The 23,529-nt window shown below is 35.1% G+C and overlaps 1 protein-coding gene across 2 annotated transcripts in view; it reads left to right on the top strand.

Annotated features, from left to right (window-relative positions):
- Positions 1-23,529, top strand: part of LOC110467387 (semaphorin-5A-like) — a 106,261-nt gene that overhangs the window by 74,665 nt on the left and 8,067 nt on the right. For both annotated transcript variants that reach the window (XM_021524511.1, XM_021524512.1), the window contains exons 3-18: positions 2,003-2,111; positions 2,453-2,561; positions 4,171-4,269; positions 4,682-4,892; positions 5,532-5,620; positions 5,896-5,928; positions 6,268-6,443; positions 7,098-7,233; positions 7,679-7,833; positions 9,013-9,211; positions 9,613-9,689; positions 10,512-10,648; positions 11,123-11,290; positions 11,505-11,681; positions 12,399-12,578; positions 13,905-14,090. In XM_021524511.1, coding sequence (XP_021380186.1) covers positions 2,003-2,111; positions 2,453-2,561; positions 4,171-4,269; positions 4,682-4,892; positions 5,532-5,620; positions 5,896-5,928; positions 6,268-6,443; positions 7,098-7,233; positions 7,679-7,833; positions 9,013-9,211; positions 9,613-9,689; positions 10,512-10,648; positions 11,123-11,290; positions 11,505-11,681; positions 12,399-12,578; positions 13,905-14,090 — 2,241 coding nt within the window. The remainder of the gene's footprint in view (positions 1-2,002; positions 2,112-2,452; positions 2,562-4,170; positions 4,270-4,681; positions 4,893-5,531; positions 5,621-5,895; positions 5,929-6,267; positions 6,444-7,097; positions 7,234-7,678; positions 7,834-9,012; positions 9,212-9,612; positions 9,690-10,511; positions 10,649-11,122; positions 11,291-11,504; positions 11,682-12,398; positions 12,579-13,904; positions 14,091-23,529) is intronic.

Below are 23,529 nucleotides of genomic sequence, written 5' to 3'. Positions count from 1 at the left end.
CATATCGCAGCCTCCCAAAATACACACACATACACTACACGCATGCATCTTGCACACAGGGGAGGCCGTCCTTAAATGACCTTAGCTGTTAATAGGACGTTAAACAAAATCAAACAAACAAACAAACAAAATTTACAGTTATAAAGCCCATTTATTGACAATTTTTAAAATTTATTTAAGATATATGTAAATTTAGTATATGATGAAGGATAAAGACCATTCATAGTCTTCATGATTTAGATATTCAATTCTAAACTTAACAATTGTCTTTTAACAAAGACAAGACCGTGTGTTACTACAAACCCACTTCTTGCATATTCTAGCTACTGAAAAATGTGTAAATATCACAAACACTCATTCAGTCAACAATATGTTCCCCAGGACTTGGATGTTTGAAAGGTCCCAACAATGGCCTCTTAGCTCTATAAATTCACCGGGTGTTTAAATTAAAAAACGTAGGATTAAAATCATAAAATACAGGAAATTTAAATGAAAAAAGTAACATTTCGCGTCCTAAAAGAAAGTCTGCTCTTTCGTTGACATCAAACTCTTGTCAGAAACCTTGCCAATAATGAGCGGATAGATCAGTTTAAAGTCTGCTGGGGTTTATTACAAACCTTATAAATTTGACTACATTAAGAAACCTCCATCCTTTCACTTATTATATTTACAAGCATTCATGACTTGCCATACCTATCATTATTTGACCCTTAAGAACTCCGTAAAAAGGCTTACAAAGTTATTTCCCTGGTTTGTAAATAAATTGGTAGCCACTGTAAATAACGTTGAAATGAGGATAATCAGAACAGTGTCGACCACATTTATTTTATCAAAAAACACGAATTTATGTCATTTGAAATGAAAGAGTCAATTATACCCCCATCCTGAGCCGTTATTTACCATCGGTCATCTGTGTGCCGATTTATGATGTGATTCCGGAAAAAATGACACATTTTAAATCTATCTGCAACATTAACTGCGCCCCGTCTCAAAGAATCTATGTTTTTTTGATGTCATTAACATATTTTGTCGAGTAATCTATGATAGATGTTGTTGAACATATCATTATGGCTGTCAACTTTGAGTTAATACCCTATACTCACGTGGCTTGTGTCGGGAGATTTACTGGGCCAGCGAGGTGGAGAGAGGGGACTGGCAAGGTGCTGAAAGAGTTGATTCTGTGATTTGAGTGGCTACTTCATGCTGACACGATAAATTTCTGTAACTTTCGATTCCGTTAATATATTGTGCTTGTATGTTTAAACTTGCAATCAACAGTAGTATATTATATCGGTTGTGACATTTCGACACCAATAGGTTTCAATAGGTGATTGGGTCGAGGGATACATCTGTTCCATGGCAGATTATATCATTTTTGAATCACAATATATTTTGTTGAAAATTATTTTTCATCAGACATTAAGAAACATATTCAATATACAGGATGTATATATTGTTAGATGTTCTGTAAAATATTAATTACAATGCGTGTATCAATAAAAATACTCATACCTAGTGCATTGGGTACTGGGAGCAACATATTGAAATCATTTACAAGAACCCAAGCTATATCACTGTTGTAACATCCTATATAATTTCACTTTTACAAAGAAAATAGCATATTTTACACCTTAATAAATAAAACAAAAATCTAATTTATTCATAATATCAAAGTTTTACTTTATACACAAACAATATATGTATTTAACGTGTCGCAACGTTTCAAGACTGACCGGTCCGACCCTTTGTCAAGCTATAAATTTTCATATTACACATTTCCAAACTGATGAATCTTATTGCAGTCTATTTTAATCATGTCAATAATTATGATGTGAAACGTCTTCAAGAAGAAGATATAGGCTGGATATTCTTTTAACATGTCAACCATATCACCCGAGTATTCAGCCTTTTTATTTTGTATATTTATCTAGGTTTGGTGGAGAGATGTATGGTTCCGATTCCTATTTTGTTCTGACCTTGCTTTTCCGTTGTATCTTTTCAGAATTGTCCAGCATGCAGCAGGTTTTCTACATTTTCCACAATGATGACCTGGAAGGTTACGTACAGTTGACCGTAGATATGCCGAGGGACCAGCTCCTAGTGGGCGCCAGGTAAAACCATAGACCTAATGGTTCTTTGGAACCCTTTTCTTGTTTAGCACTGTAGTATTGGTTCTCACAATTTGGTAAAATATCTCAATTTCTTTCAGAATACATTTTAAAATTTCTACTTTTAATATAAAAGTATAGATAAAAATTGAGAGAAGAGATTATGAGACAATCTTTTCCAAACTCAAGGGTGGTGGAAATCCCAAAACGCAAAATGTTTTTATTCGATTGTCGAGTTTCTGCTTTCTCAATTAGTTTTCTGGATTATCAAAGTTTGGATTAGAGGGGTTCCACTATACAGGGAAAAATCTGACATCACTTTATGTGTTCATTATTTGACACAGGGGCGTGTTGTTCCGGATGAGTTTGGATAACCTGACGGTCATACAGTCAGTCGAGTGGAGATCCACGGAGGGAACACGTATGCTGTGCAACAATAAGGGGGTGGATCCGGTAAGTTTGGTTATACAACTCAAACTCTCGTACTCACATATTGGCACTTCTGTTTGTAGCTTAGCATCTGTCAGCTTTGTTGATACACTTATTTTTAAATCGGTGTTCAAAAAGTAGCTAAAGTTTCAGTGGAGATGAAGGAAAATCCTGTTGGCACTCAACACCTGTAGATAATGAATGCTCCCCATGGAGTCAACTACTGATTACTCCCTACAGTGGTTTGATATTTTTCCTGATCTGTCGGTATCAGAGTCAGTATCGGAGTTTGTACCAGATAACCAAACCCATCCTGTATCTGCGGAAAGGTTCCTGTCCAGGACTCCTCCATATCTTTTAAATCAACACCAACTGAAGAAGGTGGTGGATATGCGATTTCCTTTACGTCATCAGCCAAGGCCTCTTAGATTAGTTTTCGGATAGGAAAAAACAACAAAATAAAACATCATTTTAACCTTTTTCTGCCCCCCTCCTACACAACAGCGAGCATATAGGTTTATTTTGCACATGTCCATCTGTCAGTCAAACCATTTGTCTATCTCAAAACCAGTTGTAAAATACTTCTTCAAAACCAGTCGATCAGTCTGTATTTAAGGATCCCCGTACCACTGCCAAAAACTGTAACTAAGTGTTGGAAACTGTTTTTTCCAGCATGAGTATAGCTTTGATAAATCTTTTCTAAAAAGAAAACTTTACCTTACAGGACTTTTACGAGAAATAATAAGGATGAATGGATTAAAATATAATCAACAATAGTGTTTTGAGTGTAAAATACAGCAGGGCTAGATTAGGATTCGAACCCTGGACTTTAGATTGTTATACTATTGCCCTAACCGATTGATCTACCTAGTTATCAGAAGTGCCCTGTGGTCAAATAGTTCTTCAGTTATATTCAAACATTGGAAACCCACGGTGCAGTGGGACAGGGATCCCTAACCAATTGTATACTATGTAGACGCCATATATGTACCTATGGGTCTGATTGTGTTTTGGAAGCAGGTGAAGGTTAAAGGTCATATGAATATTAATTGGGATTGATTTTTATAAGCTAATAAAGAATTGACAAGGTCAAAGGGATAAAAATAGGGATGATCTTGAAAAAAAATTATTGGGGAGATTGACTCAACTTTTACCATATCAGTTATACCTGAAGGAGGAGGGAGTTAAATATTCATATACAATACCAATCGACCTTGGCTTAGTTAAATATTCATATATAATACCAATCGACCTTGGCTTAGTTAAATATTCAAATATAATACCAATCAACCTTGGCTTAGTTAAATATTCAAATATAATACCAATCAACCTTGGCTTAGTTAAATATTCATATATAATACCAATCAACCTTGGCTTAGTTAAATATTCAAATATAATACCAATCAACCTTGGCTTAGTTAAATATTCAAATATAATACCAATCAACCTTGGCTTAGTATAAATATTCATATATAATACCAATCAACCTTGGCTTATCCCATTTATCCCATGCATATCTAAAATCTCTTCCATACTCCACTATTACCTCATCTACTGCTCAAGTTAGTATGGTGATATAGCACATATATTGTTCGTTATTTAACATGTACCAGTATGTATTGTTGTGTTTCAGAGTGAGTGTTATAACTTTGTTCGGGTCCTGCTGGTTCACGAGGACCAAGTGATCACATGTGGGACCAACTCATACAAACCCATCTGTACCTGGCGACAGGTGAGTCGAGTGATGTAACATGTGTGTGCTGACACCAATGTCTGCAACAGATGAGAACACATATATTGTATCACGACACCTGATAGAAGACACTAGTGAAATTGTATATGTCAAGCATTAAGTGTCACAATCTGAAACAGTGGAGGAGTTGTATTTTCATGATTATTTTAATTTAGCCTAGCACAAGTTAAACCACCTGTAAAATTATAATTAAAGTAATCATTCTGTAGATATTAGCATTAGCAAGTGAAGCTCTGTCAGAATTGCTAATGCTAATATCTTTTACAATTTTTTCTCCCTAATATCAAGTGTAATTTGGTGGTGTTGGTAGTTGATGTATGAAGGGAAATAACTCTTATAAATATTTTTCACTTTGCCTTTACTGAACATTAACCAATTTATGTTTGTACAGCCTGAAGATCTCAGCAACATTACACAAGAGGAAGGTGGTATCGGATTCTGTCCACTTAACCCCAACGAAAACTCCACATCTCTCATGACCACGGATGGCAACTTTTACAGTTCAACGCCTGTCGACATCACAGGCCGGGAATCCCTTATTTATAGAATCTACGGGGACAGATCACAGCTTAGAACGTTGGCAAATTCTAAATGGCTCAACGGTAAAATAAAATCTACTACTGAAGAATGTTAAGAAGAATGTTAAATCAGTCTAATTTGAATTTGATACATATAGCAATTAGTACAACTAAAATTTTCCATTCAATATTAATAATGCATAGTGATTTTAAGGTGAATGTCTGGTTTATAGAGGTTTCTAGTAAAAGAGGGTCTGGATTGTAGGACCTAGCTTAAGGCCTTATTTATGAAGATTTCTAGATATATTGCACATTCTGGTTTAGACAGGGTATATACCATGTACTTAGCACCTAACCGAAAGGTCCTGTTAATGCAGGTTTCCAAATTACACAGGATTTTGTTTAGTCAGAGTGTAATGTATATGGATGTTTTACATTTGGATTTTTTCAGAGAAAAAAGATCACTATTTGTTTCTTCCAGTTCAAAGTTACACAAAGGGATTTTTAACCAGTCTTATATATAAACATATCTGATTGGCATAGTTTTAGGGAATGCTATTAACCCTTTCACCACTTTAGACCATAATGGACTCATCCAGATCAATGCATGGAAGAGTTTACTAAAGTTACCTAGGGGTGAAATAATTATCTCCTAAACAATTGATTTTATCACTTCCTTCAGCAAATTCCTATTTTGATATTTTGTTTTTCTGTCTGTTTCAGAGCCAGATTTTATAAGTTCCTATGAAATAGGAGATTTTGTTTACTTTTTCTTCCGGGAAGTGGCAGTAGAGTATATAAATTGTGGTAAAGTAAGTATCGCAATTTCATTTCTTTGGTTTCTTAAAATAAATCCATTAAAATATACAGGATTTTTTTTCGTTCTACTGTAAATTTTATCATTGAGGAATGCCAATTTGAGATTTATGATGTGACCATGATAAATTGCCACTCATTATACAGTGTACTGCCAAACTCACATACTGCCACCAATTTTGTCAGAAAATATATTCCTTAAGAAATGACACTTCTTCTGTCATTGATATATATCTTGGTCTAACATCAGAATATTTCCTGTTTTTTTCAGAGAGTCTATTCTAGAGTAGCCAGAATCTGTAAGGTAAGAATATTAGCACATATAATGACAGTAGCACGAATTTTGACATTTTATTTTGGCACCAAAAAAGATGTGGGTACTACTTGAGATTATACAATTAAACAACTGTACCAGTTCTCTTTGCTGTGAAAGATCAAAGGGTTGCTCAACAAATGTTTAATTACTGGGGTATTCAAACCTTCATAACAGAAATTTTGATCAAATTTTTAAATCTATGGAGAAGGGGGGGGGGGGGGATATGTAGCAGTTGCATTCTGATGGAAAAATGTTGTATATTTTCAAAATCTGGTTAATACATAAAGTTTGTAAATCGCATGTAAAGTTTTTGTGGTTGGTTTTCAGACTGACCGGGGAGGAAATGTGGTGTTGGAGGATAAATTCACCACCTACCATAAGGCCAGGATGAACTGCTCTCTGGCCGGGGACTACCCGTTCTATTTTGATGAGGTTCAGGCCACACATTTATTAACAACAGACAACGGAGATAAATTCCTTTATGCTATTTTTACTACCCCAATGTAAGTAATATTTTGATATTATATTTTGACTGGAACCACAAGAATAGCAAACTATAAATAATTTGATGTAATAATTATTAAAAAATATTCAAATGGATCAATATTGATCCTATGTTCATTTATATTTCAATTTTGATGTGAATTCACAAACAGATTTTATGGAATTTATGTCCAATATGATTTTCGTCATAAAATACAAACCAGAGTTTCTATCAGGTCAGACTTTGTATACATAAGGAATAAAGGATATATGCTATAAATACTTCAACATCATTTGAAACTTGATGTTTGAAACATTTTTTTCGATCTTTACATGTTGTCAAAACATTCAACAATCTACTGAAAAGTTTTGATATTGCACCATATCTGAGATGGCAATACTTTTAAATATGGACTTGATTAGCATTGGGTAAACAAACTTATATACCATGATCGATCAGTCAGTTATCAATAACTGGTAGTGGGGTCCCATGAAATCATTGTCAAAAAATCTTTCTTTTAATATTCGAGATCAGAATTAACAGTAAATATAATTAACTTTTAAGTTGGAACTTTGTTACAGTTCAAAATCGTGCACTCTAACAAAAATAATAAGCACTATTTTTCAGTTTAGACAGGTTTCATTGTAACAGTATTTTCACGTTAATATTTCAGGAACAGTATAGCGGGGTCAGCTATTTGTATGTTTAATATGACAGCATTCCACACGGCTCTGACAGGGCCTTACAAATACCAACAAAACGATCGGTCGGTGTGGGAACCGTACGAAAATCTCAACCCACTCATAGAGGTAGGTAAAATTCTACTGGTAAAAGATGTCTTGTTACCTGTTCAGATGATAGCTAGATGATAAGTCTATGACAGAGAAGAGCGTTTATATTGTTACTTTACACAGCTTATTATCAAAAAACTAAAGACGACTGATTAGATGCATAAATTCACTTGTTCAAGCTATCCTTCATTTTCCTTAAAATGTTAGAAGTGAATTTCCCTCTAGTTTGGCAGTTCTGGTATACTGTTGTTGCGTTCTATAACAAGATTGATCCAACTATGAAAATGTGTATTGTCATGCTCGGAAGTAAATCTTAAAACAGAATGGTATCCTTTCAAATGGGAACCTTCAATTGATTTTCAATCACTTCAATTGACTTTCGATCACTTGATTGGACATAATTAGGGTATATATGAACAACATGGTTTAGAATTCAGACCTATTTCTCTGTTCTATTTTACAGTGCCCTCCTGATGACACAACTAACAAGAGGACAGCAGACGATAGTCTACTGAACAAAGCTGAACAACAGATAATGAATGCCCAGGAGTTCCAGATGATGGACCTCGCAGTACAGCCCACCACTATACAGCCTGCTCTAGTAGGGCAGAATGAAAGGTAGGCTAAGATAGGAGTTGTGTAGCTCCCTCTTGTGGGATAGAACTAAAGTGCAGGGGTTGTGTAGCTCCCTCTTGTGGGATAGAACTAAAGGTTCAGGGTTTGTGTGGCTCCCTCTGGTGGGATAGAACTAAAGGTTCAGAGTTTGTGTAGCTCCCTCTTGTGGGACAGAACTAAGGTTCAAGGGTTGTGTAGCTCCCTCTTGTGGGATAGAACTAAAGGTTCAGGGGTTGTGTAGCTCCCTCCTATGGAATAGAACTAAGGTTCAGGGGTTGTGTAGCTCCCTCTGGTGGGATAGAACTAAAGGTTCAGGGGTTGTGTAGCTCCCTCTGGTGGGATATAGAACTAAAGGTTCAGGGGTTGTGTGGCTCCCTCTGGTGGCACAGAACTAAAGGTTCAAGGGCTGTGCACCTACAAGAACCATAGATGGGCCAGACAAAAAAAGTAGGTGTCAAGTGTTGTTCATCTTCCTCTGATGTGGGAGAGTGAACGATAGAAGTTGTGCAGCTCCCTTTGGTGGGGAGAGTGAACGATAGAAGTTGTGCAGCTCCCTCTGGGGTGGGAGAGTGAACGATAGAAGTTGTGCAGCTCCCTTTGGTGGGGGAGGGTGAACGATAGAAGCTCCCACTGGTAGGAATAAAAATTCAGTTGGGGTTCAGTGGGAGAGAGTGAAGGGATAGGGAACATGGTATGTGTAGCTCCCTCTGGTTGGAATGAATTGAAAGGTAGGGTTCAAAAGTTTAACACTCCATTTAGTGATACGAGATGAAGATAATGGCCAAAGGTTGTGTAAATCTGTTTTGAATCCAGACAAAATATACAAATGTAAGTAACAGGAAAGAGAGTAATGTGCTGCCACCTGGGATCGAACCAGTGACACCCAGCTTCCCAGTCCACTGTTCTACTGATTGAGCTAAAGAGAAATTCTCTCTAGTGCCAAGATAGAAGGTTACTGAAATGCTACACACAATTAAAATCTTCGCATATATATAAGTTTTTGTCACAGTTGAGAGAGAGAAGAACTGCTTGAGAGTAGAAATGTTTTGGATCAAAAGGCAGGTGAAATCAACATAATTGAAATTAAATATGAAATAAAGGCCAGTTTTCTTGTCTGTTGTTCTTATTTATTTTGCAATGTTTAGATCGCATGTTAGAATCCTGACTCTGGTTTGTGTACAGGTGGACACATGTGGTGGTGGATTACGTGGAGGGGAAGCACCACTCGTACAAAGTCATATTCCTCGCCACGGCCACCGGCAACGTCCGTAAAATCACCACCATCCCCGACATCAGGGATACCTGTCTTCTGGAGGAAATCAAAGTGGTGCCAAATGGCCACCACAAACCAATCAAGACCCTTGTTATAGACAAACAAGTGGTAAGTATGTTATAGAAACCACAAACCAGTGGAGAGGCTGAAAAAAACAAAACAATTAAGGCACAAGGACAAAGTAGAAAACACAGAACAGTCAAAACATGAAATGTAAAACAGTAAGGAAACTCAAAGATCCATTTCTATTGTTTGTTTGTTATGTCTTTCTTTAACTCATTCACCCCTGAATTCACATTTGAACTCCTCCAATCCAAAGTTTGGAATAGTTCATTATGAAATTTTAGGGGTGGATGAGTTAAAGTGGATTTGGATTAGGTTTGCATTTATTTGAAATTTATTCGGGAATTATCAAACATAAAGCAATTCTGTCTGTTTTTCGTTCAAATTTGATGTTATTGTTATTATTCTTTTAATTGAAAAAGATTTTGGTTTTCTTCTGTTTTTAGGGAGCCATCTTTGTTGTAACCCATGGTAGCCTAATCAGAATCCCCCTCCACAGATGTGAGCGGTTTACGACCCGAGAGTGAGTACACAGCTTTGTTAATTGTTTTAGCCAATAGCTACCTGTGAATTTTAGTACTTATCACAATACTCACAGGAACAACTGTCAGAATTTTCTTTGTATATATTGACATATTTAACTCTATAAATATCTATCACATATAGGTAATAGTATTTCCTTATCTAGTTTTAATCATTTTTTAATAATATTTCAGATAAATTGTTAATTAGCTACCAGTTGAAACTTTTAGTAACATGATCTGTCAATGGTAATGTGCCAAGAATGGTTTGGTGAAATTGAAAGACCATAATGCAGAACGAAAATGGAGACAGCTTACTTCCTCATATTTTGTTAACTTTTCCACCACTGTAGACCACAATGGACTCATCCATATATCAATGCATGGTAGAGTCTATTAAAGTTACATAGGGGTGAAAGGGTTAAATAAAACCGATTTGATAAAGCACAGCTGTATTAACACTAGCTTATAATGATCCGAAGAAGGCAATAAGTTGATGTGATACAGGAACACAACAAGACATTTTTCATTTTTTTTTAAATATTAACATTGACTACTCTACAATTGTTTGCTTTCAAGGTGAAATATGGGTAATACATTATTAACTTGTAAAGAAAATTTAGATGAATATATTTGAAGAAAGAAAAAGAGCACAATTTTGTCAGTATTATTTGGTAATAAGTAACACAATGTAAGGATACTGACATTAATCTGGTTACCTCCCTTAGTCTGTGTTAGTAACAATATTGATATTAATCTGGTTACCTCCCTTAGTCTGTGTTACAATGTAACAATATTGATATTAATCTGGTTACCTCCCTTAGTCTGTGCCTGAATGCCATGGACCCGTACTGTGGGTGGAACCAGGCTATTGACCAGTGTACCACCGCCCCTGACGGGATGCCGTCCCTCCACTACTGGGAACAGGCCATGACCTCCTGTCCTGTTGTTGAACACCCAGGTAATGCTTCAACAATCCTCCATTGTCAATCCTTAAGGATGTATCTTACCTGACATTCTGTATTAATGATTTATATTACAGTTATCTCCCTTGAAAACTTTTCAGGTTTAGGATAATTCGGAACTTTGGAATTACCTGAAAGTCATCAGTACATATATCCATGTACTCATCAGTATGTTATTCATTGATGAGCGAGTTTACAAATGTCAAGGATTTTACTGTGGAAACTGACAAACATTAAACTAAGGTGGCATGTAGCCTTAAGTCTATAAACAAAATTCTGTTCAGCTGCATCCAATTTTTCATTTTGTATCCTACCAACTAGAAAGAATTGATCTGAATTTAAATAATCAATATATAAAATCGAAATCGTAATATTATGGATGTCATAGATATAAGGAATATATTTCTGATGTGTTTTCTTTAACATAACTTTAGTAAGTCCTATCTGATGTCTGATGGTTTGGTTTCTAGTTGATGGTTGGTGGTCTGTTTGGAGGCAATGGTCCTCTTGCCAACAAACGGTGAATGATCCAGCAGCTGGCAGCTGTTTCTGTCGCACAAGGTCATGTGACAACCCAAAGCCTCTATATGGCGGTGCGGAGTGTCCAGGGCAGAATGTCGAGGTGGTCAACTGTACCAGTAAGTATTTGTCTTAGCACTTCAGGTGAAGGTCATAGAACTAATTTACTGTGTTAAAATTGATTCGGGGTATTATATATTTAGTGCTGATGATTTGTATGTTTAATTGAATCTTAAGCAGAACATTCAACAATTTCTAAATTCTCTGTAAACATTTGATGTGTGTAGGTATCAGGAGATGATGATGCTTAAGACTTGTATGCTGTCTTTTCAGTGCATGGTCAGTGGACAGACTGGACCGAGTGGTCAGTTTGCTCCATCACCTGCGGTTTTAACGGTACAAGGACACGCCAGCGTTACTGTAGCAACCCGCCACCGAAGTATGGCGGTAACCCCTGTGTGGGTCCCACCATGGACGAGGGATACTGCCCCGGTAATCCTAGCTGTCCAGGTGTGTATTATAATGATGCTCCTAGCTACCGACAGGATATCATATAAGCTGGTTATAGGGGCTGTTTTTAGACTAGACAATTTGTGTAGTGGATTATTGTTGCAGCCCCATAGTGGAAGGGACATAACTCTTGCAGACTTGCTCATCACATCTGAGCCAATAAGATAACAAGAGTTGTTAGTGAATTGATAAAGTTTCTTTTTCTTGGTTGAACAAGAAATGTGTGGGTTGTTTTTTTACATACCAAGCCCTTTACACTCCATTTTGTAATTTGTTTATTTTCAGGGTTACATTGAATATGTAATATTTTGGCTGGAAAACCCAAGTTGTAAGACATTTTAAAGTAGATCCCTATCAAACGAACGGAACGTAAAAATGCAATTGATAAAAATGTTTATTGAAGTCTACCATGGAAAAGATTTTTTCAAGAGTTGTATTTCAATGATAAGTCTGGCGTTTTTTTCAGAATTTTATTCACAGCTTTTATGAAATAATCTTTTTTGAATGTACTTACAGATCTCAAGTTTTTCACAGGTCAAAAAAACTGCATTCGAAAAGATAAAATGGAAAACAGAATTATTTTCAGAAAAAACATGAAGATGCAGTTTCATAGCCTCAAACATGAAAAACATTATGCTGATCACTTTTACTAAAGATATATCTTGTTAATTATATGACTTTCATTTTTCAATAACCTTGCAATCTTTATTCCCATAGAACCCCCTGTAGACGGGGGTTGGGCGCCTTGGACAGAGTGGGCCGAGTGTTCAGCCAGGTGTAACGGTGGGATCCAGTCACGGCGGCGAGCGTGCAGTAGTCCCGACCCTGAGCGGGGCGGGGCCCCTTGTGAGGGTAACACAGATGAGTGGAGGATGTGTAACACCTATGTGTGTGATGGTATGTACCCTATATACATCACCTCCTAAAATAGCCACGTTATTTATTGTTGGTAGCTTAAGTTATATGATGTACTGAAACCAATACTTCCTTCTGTTGAGGACACATGCTCAAGCAGTATTGCTGCTATCAACGATACTTTAAGACTATAGTTCCCTCAAAAGTAGACTTTAATTCATATAAAGGTGTCCCTACCTCAACATCCTCATATCTACCACACATTACATACCTGGTCATTTTTATGCTTCCAATCTATTCCAATTAACGTGGTTTTAGTGAAATATTTTACCAATTTTCACAATGGTTATACCAATTGTCAAGACTTACCCAGAAAAAAAAAGAAGAAAAAAAATCGGATTTAAAAATAAACATCTTGATGACTATGAAGTGATAGTGTATGAAAAACGGTTCTGATGTAAATAGGCAAATATTTTAATATTCAGGTTAAAATGAGAGTTTAATATTTCAGGATAACCAGATGATTAGAATAAAAATTATGTATTAATTGGAAGAATTGATTGAATGTGGTCCATTGGTTCATTCACAATCTCAAAAAAAAAAGACACCAAAAGAGAAAGAGGACTAAACACCACATAAAGATTAACTTCTATAGAAAACAGGAAAATATCCTTGTGTTTCAGTCATCACATTTTGTCAAACAATGCATCAATGAATTGATTATGATGCCAATTCACTTTTCTCATTTAGCATGAGTTTGACTTTTCCGAAGGTCTAGATTAAGAATTCCAAACCCTAAGTGGAAATAAGAAACCTGATTGCACATAAATAGGAAATTCTTCAACCTCCAATTAACATGCGGATATCTGCTGAGCTCTTTTGCAAACGGATGTTTTGTGTGTTAAGAACAGTGATACTTGCGTGTAGTTAATAATCATGCTCACTGCCTCTCACCTTACACTGCATCATGGGAACTGTCACATGGCTTACAGCCCCTGATCACCGCTTTCTTCAAGTTTTCAGATCACAGCTTTATAATTAATCATCATTCGACAGCAAGAACAGTGTACAATACACATTTACATTCCAGACCAGAAAGTCACCTTCGGTTTTGATAGTTCTTTTTTTTTTAATACAAAATAATACTTTTTTTCATTCATCGAAATTATAAATATCTTTGGATTAAGTATTTTCAGTTAGTCAGTTCATGATAAAGAGAAATTCCACAAGAAAATGTACAAAAAAATTGTAAAGAGGGTATCTCAATTGAACAAAAGTCTTTAAGGAAATACTCAAAAAAGACCTGTATTCAAGATGATAGATCAATTATGGTCGTCATGCCAACCAGTTTGTTCTTTTTTGTTCCAGAGCTTCAGCGCATGACACCGTGGAGCCCATGGTTCCGAATTAATTCCACACAAACAGGGGCATTTGAGGAACGATTCCAATTTATGTGTATGGCAAATGTGCCCGATGTTAAGCAGATAAAGGCATCTCATGCTAAAACTCACATGCGATATTGTGACTACAATAGTGGGGACTGTTATCGGCCAGGTGAGATTATACACAGTCCCATAGACACACACTCACCTGTCGATAGAGTGATTCGCAAATACTGCAGACGGCGAAGGAATTATTTCAAAAATTACTGCAAATGTAGGACGTTAGGTGTTTTCCTTATATGCACACGATGTCGTAGTTCGGGTTGAATAGTTTCCCGCATCAAAGAATTTCAGCCTCATTTTGAATTTCATATGGAAAACATTGTCTCATCATGTTATTTGCACTGCCTCTTGTAGACATCTCCAAATAAGGACAAAGGGCAGACAACTCCGTTATATAAACATATATATATATATATACACTCAGATTCCTACTCCTCCCAAACTACTGCATATATGGCAAATATAGGAAAATGCACCAGTTATGGGAACCGGTTGTCATGGATACCGGTTGTCATGGACTCATGCACTTACACTGGAATGTGACCTTTATTGACCTCACCAGTAGTGTAGATAAGGAAGAATGCTGGTTCATTCTGTTACCGTAGCGATGGAATTGTTTCTTAGCAACTAAGCATGTGTTACTTTTTTTCACTGCAAGCAATGATAAAACTTCCTTTCATTTTGAATGAAATGGCTGTTGGTTATTACAGCAAGGTAGTAGCGGCTGTATGATTGGCCCGGGGCTGGATCCTCGTACCTAATTCTGAGGCACTGGAGTTTGGAAGAAAGTCAGTTCTCCATCAATTTGCATGATACAGTGGAACTTTGATGGTTCAGACATTTTTTTATTTTTTTTTTATTAAAATATCTGCAATACCTGTATATAATAGCTCCTTGATTTCAATATGACAATAATGTCCCTAAATAGGATGTATGATCTTAGATACAGACTTTTGGGGACAGTTTTCATCTTGAAGACAAAAAATGTGATGGATTTGTCTGAAATGAAGTACAAGGTAGACAATCCTATGCATAAAAGACTTATCCATGAAAAAAAATTGAAATTACTGTAAAAGTTGTTTTTTTTGTATTAACAGTACTGTATATATATATGTCCAAAATGGATTTTACTATACTGTGTCATATCTCAAATTAAGATGAAGTCTTGCAAATTTATCCTTAAGGATCCCTGTCCCACTGCAATGTAGTGATCGGTATATACAGTTACCTCCCCTTAATTTTGTTTCGTATATAACTAGTTGACCCAGGACACTATATAGTGAAGTGGAAGTAAAACCTATCAATCAATCAATCGAGCCAGGACACTTCCCTTGGCTCAGTCAGTTAAGAGCAACAGTATAACAATTTGAAGTCCAGGATTCGAATCTCCGGTTATAGCGCCGCTGATTTTTTCTACTCGAAGCACTGTGGGGTGTTTTCTTTGTAAATTTCGTCTTAATTATTTTCATAAAGCGCTTTAGAGTGGCTTATGTTAGCTAGATAGGGCGCTATATCAAATGTTGTGTATTTATTATTTATAAAAGTCCCCACAAGGAATGGTTTTCTTTTCAGAAATGATTTATCAAATTTAGTCATGCCAGAATTCAATTTCCGATGCATAGTTACAGTTTTTGGCAGTGGTACAGGGATCCCTAAGTCTTAAAAAAATACTCTGCTTCCAATTTTTATTCTGTAAGAAATTGTAAAGATTTTTTGACAGCGATAAGCGTAACTTTTTTAAAAAATGTTAAAGATTTTCAAAAATTGTTTGGTTGAGATTTCAGCTGTAAACGTTTCATTTCACATATCTTGTATAAAAAACTTGATTGGATATTTTTGAAAAAGCTTAGGTAGTAAGTTCCAATAATAGTATATTTTAGCTATTTGTGAAGATTGCAAATACACCCCCCCCCCCCCCCAAAAAAAAAAAAGAATTTCACCAGCTATTTGTAATGTAGAATTTTTAATGAAAATATTTTTAACATGTACAATGTATTCAATTTATTAAATTATAATTTAATCATAAGCTACAAATTTGAACATTAGAGACGATATATGTGTTGTGATGATTGTGTGGATGAGTGAATGGTGAGAGAAGGTCAGAAGGGTGAGCGTCAGTATGTTGTATGCAAGATGGGCATCAGGATGTACAGGAATGGGCTTATCAAAACATATGAGAGCATATATAAGCCCGACAGTAGTCAAAACTCTATCAATGAAGCCCCACATTTTTTGTTCTAAGAAAAACGTTTCTGCTTTGGCCAAGTGGTTAAGGTGTCTGACATTCTGCTATCTACTAGCCTTCCAACACTGGGTCGCAGGTTCGAGGTCTACGTGGGGCATGTTTTCTCGGGGAACTCTGGCTTTCCTCCACCACCAAAACCGGACACGTCCTAAAATGACCATAGCTGTTTATAGGATGTAAAAAACACAGACAAACCAAACCAGACTTTCCAAAATTGACTACCATACCAAAAAAAAAAGTGTGAAGCAACATTCTAATGCAGCATATTTTATTCACAATGATTCTTAATGAATTCAGTTGTGTTAGCATATTTACCCTTTTTCACAAATAACAGATGTGAAAAATATTATTATAAACAGTCATATCATTATTTAGTGGTGGCATAAGATTCGGAATGGATGGGTGACAACACTCGGCACTTTAAATGTTCATTAGGAGATATTGTTTAAGCTTTTTGCAAAATTGAAGGATTGCGGAATAGAGGAGAATAAGACAATATAAAATGGCTGTCTTAAGAAACAAGGCATATTCGGATTCAGAACACAATATAAATAATGTAAAGAAAGCTTGCTTTCATTTTGTTCCTTACTCTTGCCTGAATTAACCTTGTATTTTAAGACATTAAAACATATACATATTTATCGTTCTTCATCAGCCTTCATTTATAATCGGATCACTTACATCTATGCAATGGAAAGTGCCTGGAAATCTAGGAGAGATATCGTGAGAAAGTAGTAAGAAAGTTTTAATAGGTGTTTTGAGTGTTTTCAGACTGATTTTATTTTAAAGATTGAAAGAGTGCATGAACAAATAATGGGAGTCAATCATATCATTGAATACGGAAACGATTTATGTACTAATATTTATCTACAAAAAACAAATAACTGTGTCTTCCTTGATGTGTGTTATATAAGGTATAGTGTTAACAGTATTTCCTATTAGTACCATTGTGATATTTTATAAGGAACATTTCCCACCAATACCGGTGCTTGGTGTATATAGGCCAGTTAACCTATCGTCTGTAATGTCCAATCAGATCACCCGTTACATAATAAACCAACCAATCATGTGTAGTGTCCAATCAGGTCAGCCAATAGAAAGCTGAAACAAATTTAGTGTCGAAGACTCCAAATTCTTGTTAAGAATGAGGAAAGTAGAAATGATAATATTTGTAATTTACCGTATTTATAATGATGGTTTATCATTAAATCATTGCTGTTGATAATATTCTGTTCTTACGTTTTGAAATTAATGCATATAGGTCCATTGTAAATTGTATATGAGAAGTTTTAATTGGATTGTCAAAATATTTTAATTTGGAAGATAAAAAGAATCATTTCAATAGGCAAAAAGGTGAAAATTAATTTGGTGTATACATTTTCAAAATTGCATTGTCATGATGAAAGAGAACATTGATTGGTTAAATGCATTTATTGGTAATTTTGAAATTTACATTGGTATGACAGCTGATTTTATGTACATTAGGTATGAAGATACAATGCTGATTTTGGAAAAAAGAAACATATATACTATCACACATGTGACACAATATACTATGTGCAATGTGATGTATGTGTGTGAGGAGAAAAGCTTTTCCACTTGATAAATTAATTTAGTCCAGAATCCTAGAGCTATGCGATCACTTTCTCATGTGATCCCATCAACAGCAGTTTTCCTCCCTTTACCTCAGTTTGCTTAGTAAACGTTCGGTATCACGGTATCACGTATATTCTATTGAACCATGACTAACCCTGTATTTTATGAATTTTAGTGCAATATTTAGAAACAGTTACAACTAGAATGGCACACGAACAATTTCCATAGTAACCACTGTAGGTTTCCATGGCGACTAAGTTCGAATGTGTTCAGTGCTATGCAGTTATTTACAAATTACATGTAGATAGTGATTATTTATTCGTCATGCCATTTTTCATTTTCACCATTATTTTTTATTTGTTTTGCATCTATTTTTTAATTATCTCATTACCAGTTACATATTAAGATAATTTGATTGTATTCTCTATATATGGGGTCACCATAACATGACAGAAAGTGTAGTGCTTGGTGCCTGGATTATATACTGACGTTAATTATAGCGGTCCATATCATGCTTCATTTTAAGTGGTGCATTCAGGTTTTAATTCGTGCAAAATAAATGGCAAATCAATCTGAATGAACTTGTAAGATCATGAATATAACGAGATAAGGGTAGGATATATAAAATGGATTATCTTAAACTATCTGGCAGATTCAAATTTTGATCAGAGGTCATTAAATATATGCATTGTTTTCAGAAACCAGTGACCATTAATTAGGATATTTTAATTTTGAAATTACAACTTCAAGCCATCAAAGGTATAAATATAATATTTCTATTTGAGATAGATAACTGTACATACTTCTGCAAGCTTTACTGGTGTAAAGAACTCACAAAATAAAAAATAAAATTCAGTATTTAGAAAAGTACTTCGATTGACGTCATTTAACATTTCTTGCATTATGACTGCTGTACGGCAATGAAGGTAATTTGATAAAATTCATATTTTCAATTCAGAACATTGATTTATTTTGCCCAGTGCTGAACATTATAGAATTGTTCCTTACTGTTCTTCTTCATAGATAACCTCCTGTTATAGATCTGCTATACTTTGGGTTTCTTTTTATACCGAAGATAAATTAACGGTACAGATGGTAAACTTACCCTTTCTAGTTTATGTAAATGCATATTTCGATGTATTCAACGAATAAATCCCCCAAAAATAGCCGATTTGTTACTCACCTGAAATATAAACTAGTTATAAAATATTCCCGAAGGACAATAGAGAAGGCATATTGACAAGACATTTGAACTCATTCTACATCATGAATGATTAAATTGTCATTTTCATAACACCATCACGTTATACCAGCAGTCTTTACACAGAATTTGTGTTGTTTTTGGTCTTAACATAATAATACAGTTACAGTGTAAGTGTTATTTTGACATTTTGTACTTTCATCATTGAAGGCAAAGAAAATTACAAAATAACGTTTTCATTTTTCGACATTACATGATATCTGGAATAATATATATTATTTTTTTCAATGTCTTCCTTCGTTAGGTAATATAACCCCCACTTCCAAATATATTGGGGTGAGTGCTGGTATATGTTACGGAAACATGCTTAAATCAAAGACTGACTTTACCAAGGAATCTTATCACGGATCTTGTACATTTGTTAATATCTATGTGTATGTTTAATAAATAACATGAATTTACTTAGTAACTACAAACAATTGCATATAAATAAACTATTAAAACATTATTCGTTCCTTTAGTCTTGTTCTTTCTCTATTTCGATGCATTTGACTATTCTTGGTATTGTATATTACTTAACTTTCGTGAAAATCCATTTTTGCAGATATTTGAGTTGGCGATCTTCTATTCTTGAGAATTTTCGCGCGAAAATTATAATTTCACGAAATTTAGGTGATTTATGAAAATCCAGCATGCTTGCATCTTGTCCGAACCTAAAACATGCTCGCCATATTTATTACCTTCTATATATAATCATAATAACAAACAATGTGATGCAATATCTAACCTTTTCATACTCAGCACATGTTCCAAGTCCTAATCTCCACATCAAATGGCATGACTTCGATTCTCGTCACTGAAAGCTACGCGATATTCACAGAAAGCGTTCAACACCCGAATATTCATGAGAGTCGTGAATATTCATGAGAGTCGTGAATATTCATGAGAGTCGTTAAATGATAGAGGATATCCTATGAATGATGAATGCTTTTGATATGAATACATTCGAGTGTTAAGTTCATTGATCTTTGTTCATTGATCATTAACTCACGGTAATGGATATCAAAGTCAAAATGAATCATCATGAGTTGGATATTCTGTTTCGCGCAATTACATAAAAGTAAATAAGCACGGCGTGACGTGACATGACGCTGCGTGTGACTGAAATTATCCATAACCTACAGCATGGGCTGTGTTGACTGTTCGATAAAACATATAGCAGTTACAATACACAACTATATCATTTAAAAATTGAAATAAATGATATTGAGAACAAAACATAAAAGTATCATCTGCAAAATATTCACTCTTTAAGGTTCTGGAAATATGTTTTGAGTAACTCCATGTGATAAAACTCGACGTAGGTCTCTTTGGGTTGAGACACAACGGTGTTTTGATCGCAAGCCGATAACACAGGTACGGAGAAAATAACCAAACAAATGCGCATCAACTACTTAACATATAAAGTGTACATATCAATCAATCAGTGAAAATATCACTTCTTAGGCATGCATCAGTTTTAAAGGGAAACGTTAAATTAAAAACAGAGTCCAGATAAATGTATCCAAACAGTTGCTATTTAGCTTTCCCATTAAACTGAGGTGATGCGGACTTCGTAAAGAGAAACAAGGCTATAAAAGCTTATAGGAAAAACTCCATTCTATTCATGTCTCTGGTCAAGTGTATTTTCAAGAAGTTTCAAACTTTTAAGACTTTTGCCAGTTTCTTGTAAAATTTGTATCGATAAATCAGTATTACTAATATACTGAAATATTTCGAATGCCCACCTCTTGAAATGTGTTTATTTGTATGCGATTTTCTCTGTTCGACAGTCATTAGGCATAATCAGGTATTTTGAAATGTTACAAATATCATGAAATACACCCCAAACATCTTCTTGACAAAACAGCATATTTAATATTCAAACACTTACCCATCCCGAACACCTGGTTTTGCCCAAGATTTCTTATTGGGTCGATGTTGTCTTTCCTTTTATTTCGGTGTCTCCTAGGTCCTGCCTATCTTTTAATATCAAATTTGAGTGCCCATATATTCCCAACGGTTTTTATTTTACTAATTTAATAGACAAATTCCCACAGTGATATTGCATAACATCAATGAACAGTTTCATAATTAATTATTTGATATTAACGGATGTTTGCATAATACCTTCAAATATTGTATTTAATGTAAAGGAAGTCAATAGAAAATGTCTTGCTTTTTCACTTTGAAATCTGAGAAATAAAATAGAAAATATTAACATAGCTTCAACACATAAAAAGAATAGTTTTATGTCAATATGAGAAGTTATGGATTAAAAAATAGTAAATGTGTTACCAGCTGTTCATCTGAAATATGATAACAGGTTTTAATAATTAAAGCATACTGCACGAAAAGATTCCAATGTAAACCAAGGAGACATAAAACAAAAAAGAAAGAGATCGTGAAATACCACAAAAAAATGTGAATTTATCTCAATTGTAACATTGAACAAATATTACATGTCCAATACATGACGTCAGCTGTAAGGTTTTTTTATTGCCCGACAACACTGAGCAAGAACATGTTCACGTAATGTTAAAGAGCATGATATACTAGGATCACAAAATATCTCGTTTTGCTGTTGGTTTTATTCCACACTCACCACAAGTAACAAAACCATGCTGATATCACTATCATTAACAACTATATAGGGGGATATAAATTCACAAAATGCAATAGAACTATATATATTTTCGTTGATAAACAAGAAAAGTCTTGTACATCATGTTCTGTAAATGTCGACGGTTTTGTGTAAAATGTGTTTTGTCAATACTGTGAGGAACTTAACAATAGTATCTGTAAAATATACAAAAGGTCTCTTGATAAGCATTGTTATTAAACAATGATACATGGCATTGTTGTAAACATCCAAGGTAAGATCAGTCAACGTTGTACTGTCAAAAAAACATTCGTCTGTCAAAAAAATGTTCATCAAAATGCCAAAACAAATAACGATTTTAGTTCACCTGGCCCGAAGGGCCAAGTGAGCTTATGGCATGGTGCAGCGTCCGGCGTCAATATTTTACTTTAAACAACTTCTTCTTAATAACCGCAAGGCCTAGGGTGATGATATTTGGCCAGAAGCAAACTGGGATGAAGGGCTACAAAGTTTGTTCAAATAAATAACCTTCACCTATTTTCAAGGTCACAGGGGTCAAATATGTTCAAAACTTTACACAACTTCTTCTGAATAACCAAAACGCCCAGGGTGATGATATTTGGCCAGTAGCATGCTGGGATAAAGGGCTACGAAGTTGTTCAAATGAATGGCCTTCATTCATTTTCAAGGTCACAGGGGTCAATTGTCTTAAAAAATCTTTACACAACTTCCTTTTGAATAACTAAGAGGCCTAGGATAATGATATTTGGCAAGTAACATGCTGGGATGAAGGGCTACCACGTTTGTTCAAATGAATGACCTTTAAATATATTCAAGGTCACAGGGGTCAAATATGTTAAAAACCTTTAAACAACTTCTTCTCAATAACCAAAAGGCCTAGGATGATGCTATTTGGCCAGTAGCATGCTGGGATGAAGGTCTACCAAGTTTGTTCAAATGAATGGCCTTGACAAATATTCAAGGTCACAATGATGAAATGTGTTTAAAACATTCAAACAACATCTTCTCAATAACCACAAGTCCTAGGATAATGATATTTGGTCAGAAGCAAACTGGGATGAAGGGCTACAAGGTTTGTTCAAATAAATAACCTTCACCTATTTTCAAGGTCACAGGGGTCAAATATGTTCAAAACTTTACACAACTTCTTCTGAATAACCAAAACGCCCAGGGTGATGATATTTGGCCAGTAGCATGCTGGGATAAAGGGCTACGAAGTTGTTCAAATGAATGGCCTTCATTCATTTTCAAGGTCACAGGGGTCAATTGTCTTAAAAAATCTTTACACAACTTCCTCTGAATAACTAAGAGGCCTAGGATAGTGATATTTGGCAAGTAACATGCTGGGATAAAGGGCTACCACGTTTGTTCAAATGAATGACCTTTAAATATATTCAAAGTCACAGGGGTCAAATATGTTAAAAACCTTTAAACAACTTCTTCTCAATAACCAAAAGGCCTAGGATGATGCTATTTGGCCAGCAGCATGCTGGGATGAAGGTCTACCAAGTTTGTTCAAATGAATGACCTTGACAAATATTCAAGGTCACAATGATGAAATGTGTTTAAAACATTCAAACAACATCTTCTCAATAACAACAAGTCCTAGGATAATGATATTTGGCCAGTAGCATGCTGGGATGAAGGGCTACCAAGTTTGTTCAAATGAATGACATTGACAAATATTCAAGGTCACAGGGGTCAAATATGTTTAAAACCTTCAAATAACCTTTTCTGAATGACCAAGAAGCCTAGGATGATGATATTTGGCAAGTAGCATGCTGGGATAAAGGTCTACCAAGTTTGTTCAAATGAATGACCTTTACTTATATTCAAGGTCACAT

The sequence above is a fragment of the Mizuhopecten yessoensis genome, unplaced genomic scaffold (genome assembly GCF_002113885.1).
Source record: "Mizuhopecten yessoensis strain PY_sf001 unplaced genomic scaffold, ASM211388v2 scaffold11173, whole genome shotgun sequence".
In the NCBI taxonomy this organism is placed as follows: Eukaryota; Metazoa; Mollusca; class Bivalvia; order Pectinida; family Pectinidae; genus Mizuhopecten; species Mizuhopecten yessoensis.
Note: the sequence above shows the minus strand (reverse complement) of the source record. Positions and strands in the feature narration are given on the sequence as shown.